At 44.0% G+C, this 16,013-nt stretch overlaps 1 protein-coding gene across 1 annotated transcript; it reads left to right on the plus strand.

Annotated features, from left to right (window-relative positions):
* Positions 1 to 92: 92 nt before the first annotated feature.
* LOC116781289 (maestro heat-like repeat family member 5) lies at positions 93 to 2,525 on the plus strand (the record flags this gene model as incomplete). The annotated part of the gene is made up of 7 exons (XM_032676993.1): positions 93 to 230; positions 438 to 614; positions 880 to 1,035; positions 1,475 to 1,576; positions 1,838 to 1,940; positions 2,243 to 2,302; positions 2,389 to 2,525. Coding segments are annotated over 7 exons (873 nt in total), but the record flags the coding sequence as incomplete, so codon positions are not given.
* Positions 2,526 to 16,013: the final 13,488 nt, after the last annotated feature.

Consider the following 16,013-nt stretch of genomic DNA (forward strand, 5'->3'; position numbering starts at 1 on the left):
CCATGGCTGTGAGTGACCACTAAAGGCCCTGGTCCCCTCCCACTAGCCCTGCAGGCTCTGCCGGCCCCTCACGGCTCTGTTTGCTCCTGCAGTCGTCCTCCAGGAAGGCTGAGTGGGAGGAGTTGGCTGAGGAGCCCGACTCTGTTGAGAGCCATCAGGGCTGTCCAAACGTGAGGACGGCCAGGCTGCTGCTGGAAGGGCTCGTCGGGCTGTCACAGAGAGCCGAGATGGTGAGCAGGGCGGTGTCAGGGGCAGCCCTGTCGGCAAACGGGGGCTGGGGCTGTGTGGAAAGCAGTGGCTTGGCCTGGCCTCGCACTCCCAGTGTGGGGTGACTGCTCCAAACACCCTCCCTGCCACGGTGGGGCCTGGGGTGGCTGCCTGAGGAGCTTTTCAGGAACGGCCCTCTTCACCCAATGGACATTCTCTTCTCTCTCCAGGCCAGAAACATTGAACTCTTCCTGCCAGGCATGATGAAGATCCTGCAAGTTGGCAGCGAAGACGCCCAGATGAAGATCCTGCTGGCCTTGCAAAACGTTCTGCCTCAGCTGAAGAAGACCAAGGCCAGCTTCATCGCTGTGCAGCTTGTGGGGAGGCTCCTGCCCCTCTTTGACTCGGTAAGGCTGAGGTGGAGCCTGAGCCCCTCAGATGGGCGCTGGGCAATGACAGCTGCCCTGCAGCCCAGCCCTGCGAGCAGCACTTGGAGCCAACTCCACTCCCCTGGGCTCTCCTGGGATGGCTTCTGGGCCGTGCAGCCCAGTGCTCCTTCTTCTGGGATGTGAGGCCGGAGCCGCTGCCCTCCCCACAGCCATGATGACGGCCCTCTTCACTGTGGGCAGGGAGCTGCTGTTTGCAAAGCTCCCTTTTCCTGCTTCCTGCCAGGAGTGCAGCGAGCTGCGAGAGCTGTCCATCCGCATGCTGACGGAGCTGCTGCAGTTGGTGGTGGGCAGGGATGAGAAGAGGATGAGGAAGGAGGTGTGGTGGGCACTGGTGCCTCTCCTCTTCCGCATGAGCGACCAGGTCCCCAGCGTGGCCAAGGTACGGCGCTGAAGGCTGAGCCCTGACACACAGAGGGCTGAACTGACACCCCCCAGGGCTCCTGGGCATCGGGGCAAGGGCTGCTGGCAGCGGGCAGCGCTCCCCCAGCACAGCCCGGGGGAAGGTCCGTGCGGAGCCAGCGCCAGCAGGGCCGGAGAAGCTGGCACAGCCCTGGGCAACACCTGCCCTGCCTGCTCCTGCAGGGCTCGGCAGCAGCCCGTGACCACCACGGCCTGAGCAGGGGCATCCCCACAGGCTGTGTCAGAGGCCAGGCCTTTGAGCCTCCACGCCTGTCCCCCAGGGCTGTCCCCAAAAGGCTCCCAGACATTTGAGCTAGGGCATGTCCCAGCTTCCTAAAGGCAGGATCCCCCAGGAACAGAACCAAGATGTCTCCTTGCCCAGGCCCCCGGGCCATCTCTGAGCTCCTGCTGTCCTGCAGGCCTCCAGGGAAGCCCTTCTTGCTGCCGCCGAGCTGCTGAAGTGGAAGACGCTCAAGCACCTGCTGCAGAGAGAGCGGCTGTGGGAGCTTGGAGCGTGCTTGGTAAGGACAAGCTGAGGGGCCCGGGCTGGGGGAGGGCTGCCCCCATGCCATGTCTGGGCTGGGGGCTCTGCAGCTGGGCAGAGCCTGGAGCTGCATCCCTCTTGCTGCCCTCAAGAACAGAGCCCCAGGGGCTCTTCTGCTGGCCCCTGTCCCTTCCCTGGAGCCAGCAGGAGGGGAGGCCTCTCCGTCCCAGGGTTGCTGGCAGGAGGCACTGCTCCAGCCAACTGCCCCAGTGACAACCCTACCTTGTTCTCTCTGCAGCTGCAGAACAGCAGGAACAGGGCTGAAGACTTCATCCACCAGAGCCTGCCCTACCTGCAGGACCCTCAGGCCAACGTGCACCTGGCGGCCGTCAGGTTCATCGGTGAGTGCCAGCCCCTGCAGTGCCTCTGGGGGCAGCCTGACCCCTGTGCCACTGCTGCCCCAGCAACGAGGGACAGTCCTGGGGCTGCCCCAACAGTGCCTGGCCACCCCAGGCAGGACCTTGCCTCCCTCTGCCAGCCCTGCCCATGCAGCGGGGCTTGGTGACCGCCTTGCTCAGTCCCACTACCCTGAGCTTCTGGGGGCTCCTGGGCTCAGCCCTGCTGAGGGGGAGGAGGGGAGGACTGGGGGCCCTGCTGCTGGGAGCAGGCTGGGGAGCAGGGGCTAATGGAGCTCTGTGCCCAGGACTCATCACATGGCGCCTGAGGGAGCAGACCACGGACAGTCAGGCTGACATCCTGAGCGGTGAGTGGGGAGCGTGCTCTGTCGGGAATCCAGAGGCTCTCTGCAGATGGGGGGTTTGATCTGGGCTCTGTTTCTTTCCCTCACAGCCCTTCAGCCCTTGGAGAAAGACTGGGACATCTCTGTCAGCTCCCTGGCAGTTCGGACAACCTCCATTCTGAGGAGTCCTTGCGTGCAGCAAAGACCAAGAGGCCTCCTGCGAGCACTGCGCTGCTGCTGGCCGTGAGCCCGGCAGAGCTGCAGCTTGCCTTGGCTGAAGGACTGGGGCTCAATAAAGCTGCAACAACGTGCCCAAAGCCCTGGTGTCCTTCAGCTGTGCGGTGCTGAGTGTGCCGAGCTGACCGTGTCCTTCCTGGGCTGTCCCGCAGGCAGCGGGATGCTCCCCTCTCAGCACCCCTGGCCTCAGGCTTGTGGGAAAAGCTGAGCCCTGGCTGGGGCTTTCCCCGGGAGAAACCGCCTTGGCTAAAGGACAAGCTGCTACCTGAGCCTTCTCGCCCCATTTCAGGGCTGCTGCCAATGTCACCCTGCCCTCTACCATTGTGAAGCTATTCCCCCTTGTCCTGTCACTCCAGGCCCTCATCCAAAATCCCTCTCCAGCTCCCTTGGAGCCTCATTTAGGAACTGGAAGGGGCTGGATGATGTTCAAAAAGGCCAAGTGCCGGGTCCTGACCTTTGGCCACAACAACCCCCTGCAGTGCCACAGGCTGGGCCCACAGTGGCTGGAGAGCAGCCAGGCAGAGAGGGACCTGGGAGTGTGGATTTACAGGAAGCTGATCATGAGCTAGAGTGTGGCCAGGTGACCAGGAGGGCCAATGGCATCCTGGTCTGGATCAGGAACAGCATGGCCAGCAGGTCCAAGGAAGTGATTCTTCCCCTGGACTCAGCCCTGGTGAGACCACACCTGGAGTGCTGTGTCCAGGTCTTGGCCCCTCAGTTCAGGAAGGATATTGAGGTGCTGGAGTAGGTCCAGAGGAGGGCAGCGAGGCAGGGGAAGGGACTGGAGCACAAGTCCTATGAGGAGAGGCTGAGGGAGCTGGGACTATTCAGCCTGGAGAAGAGGAGGCTCAGGGGAGACCTCCTCACTCTCTACAACTCCCTGCCAGGAGGGTGTAGCCAGATGGGGGTTGGTCTCTTTTCCCAAGCAACCATCAGCAAGACAAGAGGGCTCGGTCTCAAGCTCTGCCAGGGGAGGTTTAGGTTGGATATTAAAAAGAATTTCCTTACAGTGAGGGTGATCAGGCATTGGAATGGGCTGGGCAGGGAGGGGGTGAAGTCAGCATCCTTGGAGGTGTTGAAGGTGAGACTGGATGTGGCATCAGTGCCATGGTCTGGGAAGCACGGCGGGGTTGAATCAAAGGTTGGACTTGATGATCTCGGTGGTCCCTTCCAACCCAGCTGATTCTGTGATTCTACAATTCCATGACTCTATGATTCCATGATTCCATGATTCTATGATTCCATGATTCCGTGATTCTATGATTCCATGATTCCATGATTCTATGATTCCATGATTCTGTGATTCCATGATTCCATGATTCTATGATATTGTGATTCTATGATTCCATGATTCTACGATTCCATGATTCCATGATTCTACGATTCCATGATTTCATGATTCTACGATTCCATGATTCCATGATTCTATGATTTCATGATTCTATGATTCCATGATTCTACGATTCCATGATTCCATGATTCTATGATTCCATGATTCCATGATTCCATGATTCTATGATTCCATGATTCTATGATTCTGATTCCATGATGCTATGATTCTATGATTCCATGAATCCATGATTCCATGATTCTATGATTCATGATTCTATGATTCCATGATTCTGTGATTCTATGATTCCATGATTCCGTGATTCCATGGTTCTATGATTCCATGATTCCAGGATTCTATGATTCCATGATTCTAAGATTCCATGATTCTACGATTCCATGGTTCTATGATTCCATGATTCTATGATTCCATGATTCTAAGATTCCATGATTCTACGATTCCATGATTCTATGATTCTATGATTCCATGATTCCATGATTCCATGATTCCATGATTCCATGATTCTATGATTCCATGATTCCATGATTCTATGATTCTATAATTCCATGATTCTATGATTCTATAATTCCATGATTCTATGATTCCATGATTTCAGGAATCCATGATTCCATGATTCTATGATTCATGATTCTATGATTCCATGATTCTGTGATTCCATGATTTTATGATTCCATGATTCCATGATTCTATGATTCTATAATTCCACGATTCCATGATTCCATGATTCTATGATTCCCTGATTCCATGAATCCATGATTCTATGATTCCCTGATTCCATGAATCCATGATTCCATGATTCTATGTTTCCAGATTCTATGATTCCATGATTCCATGATTCTATGATTCTATAATTCCATGATTCCATGATTCTGTGATTCCATGATTCTATGATTCCATGATTCCATGATTCTATGATTCTGTAATTCCATGATTCTAAGATTCCATGATTCTAAGATTCCATGATTCTACGATTCCATGATTCTATGATTCTATAATACTATAATTCCATGATTCCATGATTCCATGATTCTATGATTCCATTATTCAATGATTCATGATTCCATGGTTCCCTGATTCCATGAATCCATGATTCCATTATTCAATGATTCATGATTCTATGATTCCAAGATTCCATGATTCTATGATTCTATAATTCCATGATTCTATGATTCCATGATTCATGATTCTATGATTCCATGATTCTGTGATTCCATGATTCTATGATTCTGTGATTCCATGATTCTATGATTCCATGATTCCGTGATTCCATGATTCCGTGATTCCATGATTCTATGAATCTATGATTCCATGATTCTAAGATTCCATGATTCTACGATTCCATGATTCCATGACTCTATGATTCCATGATTCCATGATTCCATGATTCTATGATTCTATAATTCCATGGTTCTATGATTCCATGATTCCATGATTCCATGATTCTATGATTCTGTGATTCCATGATTCTGATTCCATGATTCCGTGATTCCATGATTCCATGATTCTGTGATTCCATGATTCTATGATTCCATGATTCTATGATTCCATGATTCTATGATTCTATGATTCCATGATTCCATGATTCCATGATTCTATGATTCCATGATTCTATGATTCCATGATTCCATGATTTTATGATTCTGTAATTCCATGATTCTATGATTCCATGATTCCATGATTCTATAATTCCATGATTCTATGATTCCATGATTCCATGATTCTATGAATCTCTAATTCCATGGTTCTATGATTTCATGATTCCATGAATCCATGATTCCATGGTTCTATGATTCATGATTCTATGATTCCATGATTCTGTGATTCCATGATTCCATGATTCCATGATTCTATAATTCCACGGTTCTATGATTCCTTGATTCCATGAATCCATGATTCCATGATTCTATGATTCTGTGATTTCATGATTCTATGATTTCATGATTCCGTGATTCCATGATTCCGTGATTCCATGATTCCATGATTCTGTGATTCCATGATTCCATGATTCTATGATTCCATGATTCTATGATTCCATGATTCCATGATTCTATGATTCCATGATTCTATGATTCCATGTTTCCATGATTCTATGATTCTGTAATTCCATGACTCTATGATTCTATGATTCTATGATTCCATGATTCTACGATTCCATGATTCCATGATTCTATGATGTCATGATTCTATGATTCCATGATTCTATGATTCCATGATTCCATGATTCTATGATTCTATAATTCCATGGGTTTATGATTCCATGATTCCATGAATCCATGATTCCATGATTCTATGATTCATGATTCTATGATTCCATGATTCCGTGATTCCATGATTCTATGATTCTGTGGTTCCATGATTCTATGATTCCATGATTCTATGATTCCATGATTCTATGAATCTATGAGTCTATGGTTCCGTGATTCTAAGATTCCATGATTCTATGATTCCATGATTTTACGATACCATGATTCTACGATTCCATGATTCTATGATTCTATGATTCTATTATTCCATGATTCTATGATTCCATGATTCCGTGATTCTATGATTCTATAATTCCATGATTCTATAATTCCATGATTCTATGGTTCCATGATTCTATGATTCCATGATTCCATGAATCCATGATTCCATGATTCTATGATTCATGATTCTATGATTCCATGATTCCATGATTCTATGATTCTATAATTCCATGATTCTATGATTCCATGATTCCATGAATCCATGATTCCATGATTCTATGATTCATGATTCTATGATTCCATGATTCCATGATTCATGATTCTGTGATTCCATGATTCTGTGATTCCATGATTCTATGATTCTGTGATTCCATGATTCTATGATTCCATGATTCCGTGATTCCATGATTCCATGATTCCGTGATTCTATGATTCTATGAATCTATGATTCCATGATTCTAAGATTCCATGATTCTACGATTCCATGATTCTATGATTCCATGATTCCATGATTCTATGACTCCATGATTCTACGATTCCATGATTCTGTGATTCTATGATTCTGTAATTCCATGATTCTATGATTCCATGATTCTATGATTCCATTATTCTATTATTCCATGATTCTATAATTCCATGATTCTATGATTCCATGATTCCATGATTCTGTAATTCCATGATTCTATGATTCCATGATTCCATGAATCCACGATTCCATGATTCTATGATTCATGATTCTATGATTCCATGATTCTGTGATTCCATGATTCTATGATTCTATAATGCGATTGTGCTATGATTCCATGATTCCATGATTCTATGATTCCATGATTCCGTGATTCCATGATTCTATGATTCCATGATTCCGTGATTCTATGATTCCATGATTCCGTGATTCTATGATTCCATGATTCTGTGATTCCATGATTCCATGATTCTATGATATTGTGATTCTATGATTCCATGATTCTACGATTCCATGATTCCATGATTCTACGATTCCATGATTTCATGATTCTACGATTCCATGATTCCATGATTCTATGATTTCATGATTCTATGATTCCATGATTCTACGATTCCATGATTCCATGATTCTATGATTCCATGATTCCATGATTCCATGATTCTATGATTCCATGATTCTATGATTCTGATTCCATGATGCTATGATTCTATGATTCCATGAATCCATGATTCCATGATTCTATGATTCATGATTCTATGATTCCATGATTCTGTGATTCCATGATTCCATGATTCCGTGATTCCATGGTTCTATGATTCCATGATTCCATGATTCTATGATTCCATGATTCTAAGATTCCATGATTCTACGATTCCATGGTTCTATGATTCCATGATTCTATGATTCCATGATTCTAAGATTCCATGATTCTACGATTCCATGATTCTATGATTCTATGATTCCATGATTCTGTGATTCCATGATTCCATGATTCCATGATTCTATGATTCCATGATTCCATGATTCTATGATTCTATAATTCCATGATTCTATGATTCTATGATTCCATGATTCTGTGATTCCATGATTTTATGATTCCATGATTCCATGATTCTATGATTCTATAATTCCACGATTCCATGATTCCATGATTCTATGATTCCCTGATTCCATGAATCCATGATTCTATGATTCCCTGATTCCATGAATCCATGATTCCATGATTCTATGATTCCATGATTCCATGATTCTATGAATCTCTAATTCCATGGTTCTATGATTTCATGATTCCATGATTCCATGATTCCATGATTCCATGATTCCATGATTCTATGATTCTATAATTCCATGGTTCTATGATTCCATGATTCCATGAATCCATGATTCCATGATTCTATGATTCTGTGATTCCATGATTCTATGATTCCATGATTCCGTGATTCCATGATTCCATGATTCTGTGATTCCATGATTCTATGATTCTATGATTCTATGATTCCATGATTCTATGATTCTATGATTCCATGATTCCATGATTCCATGATTCTATGATTCCATGATTCTATGATTCCATGATTCCATGATTCTATGATTCTATGATTCTGTAATTCCATGATTCTATGATTCCATGATTCCATGATTCTATAATTCCATGATTCTATGATTCCATGATTCCATGATTCTATGAATCTCTAATTCCATGGTTCTATGATTTCATGATTCCATGAATCCATGATTCCATGGTTCTATGATTCATGATTCTATGATTCCATGATTCTATGATTCATGATTCTATGATTCCATGATTCTGTGATTCCATGATTCCATGATTCCATGATTCTATAATTCCACGGTTCTATGATTCCTTGATTCCATGAATCCATGATTCCATGATTCTATGATTCTGTGATTTCATGATTCTATGATTTCATGATTCCGTGATTCCATGATTCCGTGATTCCATGATTCCATGATTCTGTGATTCCATGATTCCATGATTCTATGATTCCATGATTCTATGATTCCATGATTCCATGATTCTATGATTCCATGATTCTATGATTCCATGTTTCCATGATTCTATGATTCTGTAATTCCATGACTCTATGATTCTATGATTCTATGATTCCATGATTCTACGATTCCATGATTCCATGATTCTATGATGTCATGATTCTATGATTCCATGATTCTATGATTCCATGATTCCATGATTCTATGATTCTATAATTCCATGGGTTTATGATTCCATGATTCCATGAATCCATGATTCCATGATTCTATGATTCATGATTCTATGATTCCATGATTCCGTGATTCCATGATTCTATGATTCTGTGGTTCCATGATTCTATGATTCCATGATTCTATGATTCCATGATTCTATGAATCTATGAGTCTATGGTTCCGTGATTCTAAGATTCCATGATTCTATGATTCCATGATTTTACGATACCATGATTCTACGATTCCATGATTCTATGATTCCATGATTCCGTGATTCTATGATTCTATAATTCCATGATTCTATAATTCCATGATTCTATGGTTCCATGATTCTATGATTCCATGATTCCATGAATCCATGATTCCATGATTCTATGATTCATGATTCTATGATTCCATGATTCCATGATTCTATGATTCTATAATTCCATGATTCTATGATTCCATGATTCTATGATTCTGTAATTCCATGACTCTATGATTCTATGATTCTATGATTCCATGATTCCATGATTCATGATTCCGTGATTCCATGATTCCATGATTCCGTGATTCTATGATTCTATGAATCTATGATTCCATGATTCTAAGATTCCATGATTCTACGATTCCATGATTCTATGATTCCGTGATTCCATGATTCTATGACTCCATGATTCTACGATTCCATGATTCTGTGATTCTATGATTCTGTAATTCCATGATTCTATGATTCCATGATTCTATGATTCCATTATTCTATTATTCCATGATTCTATGATTCTATAATTCCATGATTCTATGATTCCATGATTCCATGATTCTATAATTCCATGATTCTATGATTCCATGATTCCATGAATCCACGATTCCATGATTCTATGATTCATGATTCTATGATTCCATGATTCTGTGATTCCATGATTCTATGATTCTATAATTCGATGGTGCTATGATTCCATGATTCCATGATTCCGTGATTCCATGGTTCTATGATTCCATGATTCCATGATTCTATGATTCCATGATTCCGTGATTCCATGATTCTATGATTCCATGATTCCGTGATTCTATGATTCCATGATTCCGTGATTCTATGATTCCATGATTCTGTGATTCCATGATTCCATGATTCTATGATATTGTGATTCTATGATTCCATGATTCTACGATTCCATGATTCCATGATTCTACGATTCCATGATTTCATGATTCTACGATTTCATGATTCCATGATTCTATGATTTCATGATTCTATGATTCCATGATTCTACGATTCCATGATTCCATGATTCTATGATTCCATGATTCCATGATTCCATGATTCTAGGATTCCATGATTCTATGATTCTGATTCCATGATGCTATGATTCTATGATTCCGTGAATCCATGATTCCATGATTCTATGATTCATGATTCTATGATTCCATGATTCTGTGATTCCATGATTCCATGATTCCGTGATTCCATGGTTCTATGATTCCATGATTCCATGATTCTATGATTCCATGATTCTAAGATTCCATGATTCTACGATTCCATGGTTCTATGATTCCATGATTCTAAGATTCCATGATTCTACGGTTCCATGATTCTATGATTCTATGATTCCATGATTCTGTGATTCCATGATTCCATGATTCCATGATTCTATGATTCCATGATTCCATGATTCTATGATTCTATAATTCCATGATTCTATGATTCTATAATTCCATGATTCTATGATTCCATGATTTCAGGAATCCATGATTCCATGATTCTATGATTCATGATTCTATGATTCCATGATTCTGTGATTCCATGATTTTATGATTCCATGATTCCATGATTCTATGATTCTATAATTCCACGATTCCATGATTCCATGATTCTGATTCCCTGATTCCATGAATCCATGATTCTATGATTCCCTGATTCCATGAATCCATGATTCCATGATTCTATGTTTCCAGATTCTATGATTCCATGATTCCATGATTCTATGATTCTATAATTCCATGATTCTATGATTCTGTGATTCCATGATTCTATGATTCCATGATTCCATGATTCTATGATTCTATAATTCCATGGTTCTAAGATTCCATGATTCTAAGATTCCATGATTCTACTATTCTATGATTCCCTGATTCCATGATTCCATGATTCTATGGTTCCCTGATTCCATGAATCCATGATTCCAAGATTCCATGATTCTATGATTCTATAATTCCATGATTCTATGATTCCATGATTCATGATTCTATGATTCCATGATTCTGTGATTCCATGATTCTATGATTCTGTGATTCCATGATTCTATGATTCCATGATTCTATTATTCTATGATTCTATGATTCCATGATTCCATGATTCCATGATTCTATGATTCTATGATTCCATGATTCTATGATTCCATGATTCCATGATTTTATGATTCTGTAATTCCATGATTCTATGATTCCATGATTCCATGATTCTATGATTCATGATTCTATGATTCCATGATTCTGTGATTCCATGATTCCATGATTCCGTGATTCCATGGTTCTATGATTCCATGATTCTATGATTCCATGATTCTAAGATTCCATGATTCTACGATTCCATGGTTCTATGATTCCATGATTCCAGGATTCTATGATTCCATGATTCTAAGATTCCATGATTCTACGATTCCATGATTCTAGGATTCTATGATTCCATGATTTTGTGATTCCATGATTCTATGATTCCATGATTCTATGATTCCATGATTCCATGATTCTACGATTCCATCATTCCATGATTCTATGATGCCATGATTCCGTGATTCCATTATTCTATGATTCCATGATTCCATGATTCTGTGATACTATGATTCCATGATTCCATGATTCTACGATTCCATGATTCCATGTGTAACAGTTCGTTTGGATACATGTCCGGAATAAAGACAAGTGCCAGAAATATTCAAACACACACACTATCTTTTATTACAATGAGAATAATAATAGTAGTAATAAACTTAGCAAGAGGAATCAAAAACTGAAAAAGGGATATAAAATAACTACCTTATCGGGTGACATTAAAACAAATACTATGAACAGCATTTAGTACAGTATTAACTAGTGAAAAAAGGGGGGGTTAAAGGGATACCAAAAAAGGGATCTTAACACAATATTATGGATAACTATTAACACAATATTGGTTAGTAAAAAGGGAAATGAAAGGGGAAATATTATGAACAACTTAACAATATTCAATAATAAGTCGGGGAATTAAAGGAACACTAAAAAGATATTAAAAAGAAAAGTTTGTTCTCTCAGTTGCTTCCTCTCAATAAACTGTGCTTACCCACACAGACAGGCCAGGGCTGTCAGGATCTGCAGCAGCTGGTCGGTGCCCATGCTTAGCGGGCGTCCCCATGGAGCAAGACAGTCTCGGTGGTAGGATGAGTATTGCTCACCCCAGCAGTCCTGACACCCCATTTTATCAGTTCCACATTACACCACGTAGGGCCAGTACGCAGTATAAGGTGATGCCTGAGTGGCAGCCAAACCCCGCCTGTTCATCACCTGAGAGCAACAGTCTGTGCATGCCCTGCTGTAGGGCAAGGGGCCAGTGACCCCTGCCCACAGAATCTGCCTCTCACCAGCATCTTTCTCACCCCTGTGTATGATTTCTATCACTGTGTTTCAAGGGTAGATGTATCCATCTTGCAATATGTGGCAAAACCAAGGAAGAACTGAGCTCTGATAATAGGGGATATCAAGCTGACTTGCTAAAAAGCACAATGGACCTTACAATTAGCTTGTGCCATGAAGTTACATTGTACCATACTCTAGCTGGTTTCACATCCTAATACGATTCCTTTCTCACGCCTCTATGCTCCACTGATCATCCAATTCAAAAGTACCCCCCTTACAGCATCCTCCTGTTTACCGTGACCAGCCTTTTCATCCCTTTTCTCTCTGCTTTCTCACACTTGTTCCTTCACAAACCACCATGATCTCACCATTTCCCTTCCTTTGGTTCTTCCCTAGAGATCTCACCACAAGTCTTGCACAGTCTCCAAATGTTCTTTCTTGTTGCCCATCATAAGATTCAAACCCCAAAGAAAATCCTCCATCTTCTACTGGCAAGGTCATCCTGGGAGGCTCTTCCATTGACCCATTCAGTGAAACTTCCACACGGAGGTGTTGGAACTTCACTTGAATTGATTTTTTACCTTTTGGGTTTACAATGGCTTCTCCAAAAACATGGTAATTCTTGTCCTAGCAACGGAAATTCTTTGGAGAAGGAGTCTGGGACTCAAAGAATCAAGAATGGATTGGCTTGGAAGGGAAATAAAAGCTCATGAGGTCCAAGTCCCTGAACATGGAGAGTGACATCTTCACTAATTCAGGCTACTCAAAGATCCTGACCTTAGACAAATCCAGGGATGGGACATCCTCTTCTGTTGCAGTTCTTGCCAGCCCCATTGGTAAGTATTTCTTCATTTTATCCAATAGAAACCTCCCCTATTTCATTTCAAAGCCATTGTCCTGTGTTCTGCCACTACAGGCCTTGGTAAAACATATCCCTGTGACTATCTTAGACCATGTTTTCATCTGCAGACACCTCGGAGAGTGCTCAGAGATGTCCCAGGAAGGGGTTTGGAGGTCTCAAACATATGACCACTGCACAGGGGCAAAGGAGTGGTGGGTTCAGTGGTGTGCAGGCAGAGGACAGCAAAGAACCCTGGGAGTGCTTGAAGAGTCGCTTCAGAGAGGGTGGATGCTTTTGTTGTAGCAGAAAACAGTACGAGAAAGAAAGAATTAATGGCAAGTGCAGCTGGGGAGGTCCAGGCTGGAAACAAGGAGAAAAGAATTTCCCTCCAAGTGCAGTTCTGTGATCCAACACATCACCCAGAAAGAGTCTGGATGAGTCCAAGGCTTTGTGTGTGCAGGAAGAGCCAGGGAGGACGCAGAGATGTCAGTGCAGGAAGGTGCCAGCCAGGTGGGGCAGCCGGGGGGATGACGACAGCCTGCAGGGAAAGGGGCAGGGCATGGACACCGTAGGACAGCCTGGGCTGGAGAGGAGACAGGGAGGGGGAGAAGCTGAAAGGCCCTGACACAGCCACCTTCTGCAGGCCTTTGGCCATGGCTGCTGTCTGTGCCCCTGAGGCCAGGAGGAGGGGAGTGGCCCTTGCAGCCCTGGGGCCTCCTGGCCTCCTTGTCCCTGCTCAGCAGCCTGGCAGGTGCCACCCCATGGTCCTGCCCTTGGCATTGCACATCCCACATCCCAGTGCCCCAGGAAGAGCCCTGAGGAATGAGGCAGGGACAGGATCTGCCTTCCCAGGGGCTGAGGGTCAGGGCTTGGCCTGTTTGATTAAGGAAACAAGTCCAGTTTTCCTCAGCATCAGAACCACCTTTCCCTTGCTTGTCCATCCTTGTCATCACTGTCTGCAGTTTTCTGCTCTAACTGGAACCTGGGGACATGTTCTCTGTTGTGTCCCTCAGTGAGACTCATTAGCGCTAAAGGAAACTTCGATGTTTCAATCTCACTTTGACTTGTTGAAAAGTTGTTTGAACTTCCTCTCAGGGACTGAGTCTCATGTAAACAACATCAAACCCCCTGGAGGGTCCTGAAATGCCTGGGGCTGTTGCTGTGCTGCTGAGCTGGGCTCCTGGCACACAGGGAGCTCCTGGCAAGCAGGCAGCACTGCAGAGAGACAGCTCTGCTGGTGAGCAGCTCCTCTGCACAGCCCAGCAGGGCTGAGGGCACTGCCTGCAGCACCAAGGGCAGGGGAGTGAGGCAGAGAGAAGTTAAAGTCTTTCAGACATAGGAAGATGCTGAAACCTCACTGGGGGAGAATTTTTAACAGATCTTGGCACAGGAAGTGTGTTCATGTAGGGCAATGGGACTGCAGCTTCTGGAGGCATCTGGGAAAGCTGGCACTGCCCACCAACTACAGATTCTCTAAATGCAACTCTGAGACTATCTGGAGTGTAGAGGAGGAGGACATGCTCAGAGCTTCATCTCCCTCTCAGAATATTTCCAAGATGAAGATTTTTATAAGGCTAAGGAAATTTCCTGAGATTGTGTTTCCAGTTTCCTACTTTTGAGGAATGGGAGGAATAAATCATTAAGAAAGTATTAATTTTGACAAGTCCCCGCGACATCTGAACTGTGAGTGCTCAGTAAGCCTGTCTGAGCTTCCTAATGTGCTTTCAACTACTGCTCTACCTGTGGACAACACCAGCATCACCTCTGCTAGACCCATCAGGACTAGTCTGAGATGTCCTTTTTGCACCTGCGATGGGAATATGACCCCTACCAGTGCAGCCTGTGGTGTTGGGGAAGGAGCTGAGTCTCCTTAAATCAAATGCCATCAAAAGGACACCTGGCTGTCTCCCTGAGGTTTCCTTCCAAGCTGTGAACTCCCCTCCAGGTTGGAAACCTGCCCCTAAACATCTCCTTTTTATGTGGAACCCCTGTACAGAAGTACAGTGATGTTAAAACAGTGAAAATGCTGTTGAGTAGGGACCCAGCACTGGAGCTGAAGGAAGATCTCCTAGGAAATCAAAAGGCTGTCTGGGTGTGACATGGGGAGCATCTGTAGAATACAGCTTTGACTTTGTTTAGATAAGTCCATGCTAACTGGCCTCTTATTGTTTTCTTCTCCTGTGTTGGAAACAAATACCCAGAGGCAGCAAATGTTCAACAGCAGCTCCATGCCCCAGTTCCTCCTCCTGGCATTTGCAGACAGGCGGGAGCTGCAGCTCCTGCACTTCTGGCTCTTCCTGGCCATCTCCCTGGCTGCCCTCCTGGCCAACGGCCTCATCCTCAGCGCCGTAGCCTGTGACCACCACCTGCACACCCCCATGGGCTTCTTCCTGCTCAACCTCTCCCTCACAGACCTGGGCTGCATCTGCACCACTGTCCCCAAAGCCATGCACAGTTCCCTCCAGAACACCACAACCATCTCCTACATGGGATGTGCTGCACAGGTATTTTTCTTTTATTTCTTCATGTCAGCAGAGTTTTCCCTCCTCACCATC

Source organism: Chiroxiphia lanceolata, assembly GCF_009829145.1.
Source record: "Chiroxiphia lanceolata isolate bChiLan1 chromosome W unlocalized genomic scaffold, bChiLan1.pri scaffold_104_arrow_ctg1, whole genome shotgun sequence".
NCBI lineage: Eukaryota > Metazoa > Chordata > Aves > Passeriformes > Pipridae > Chiroxiphia > Chiroxiphia lanceolata.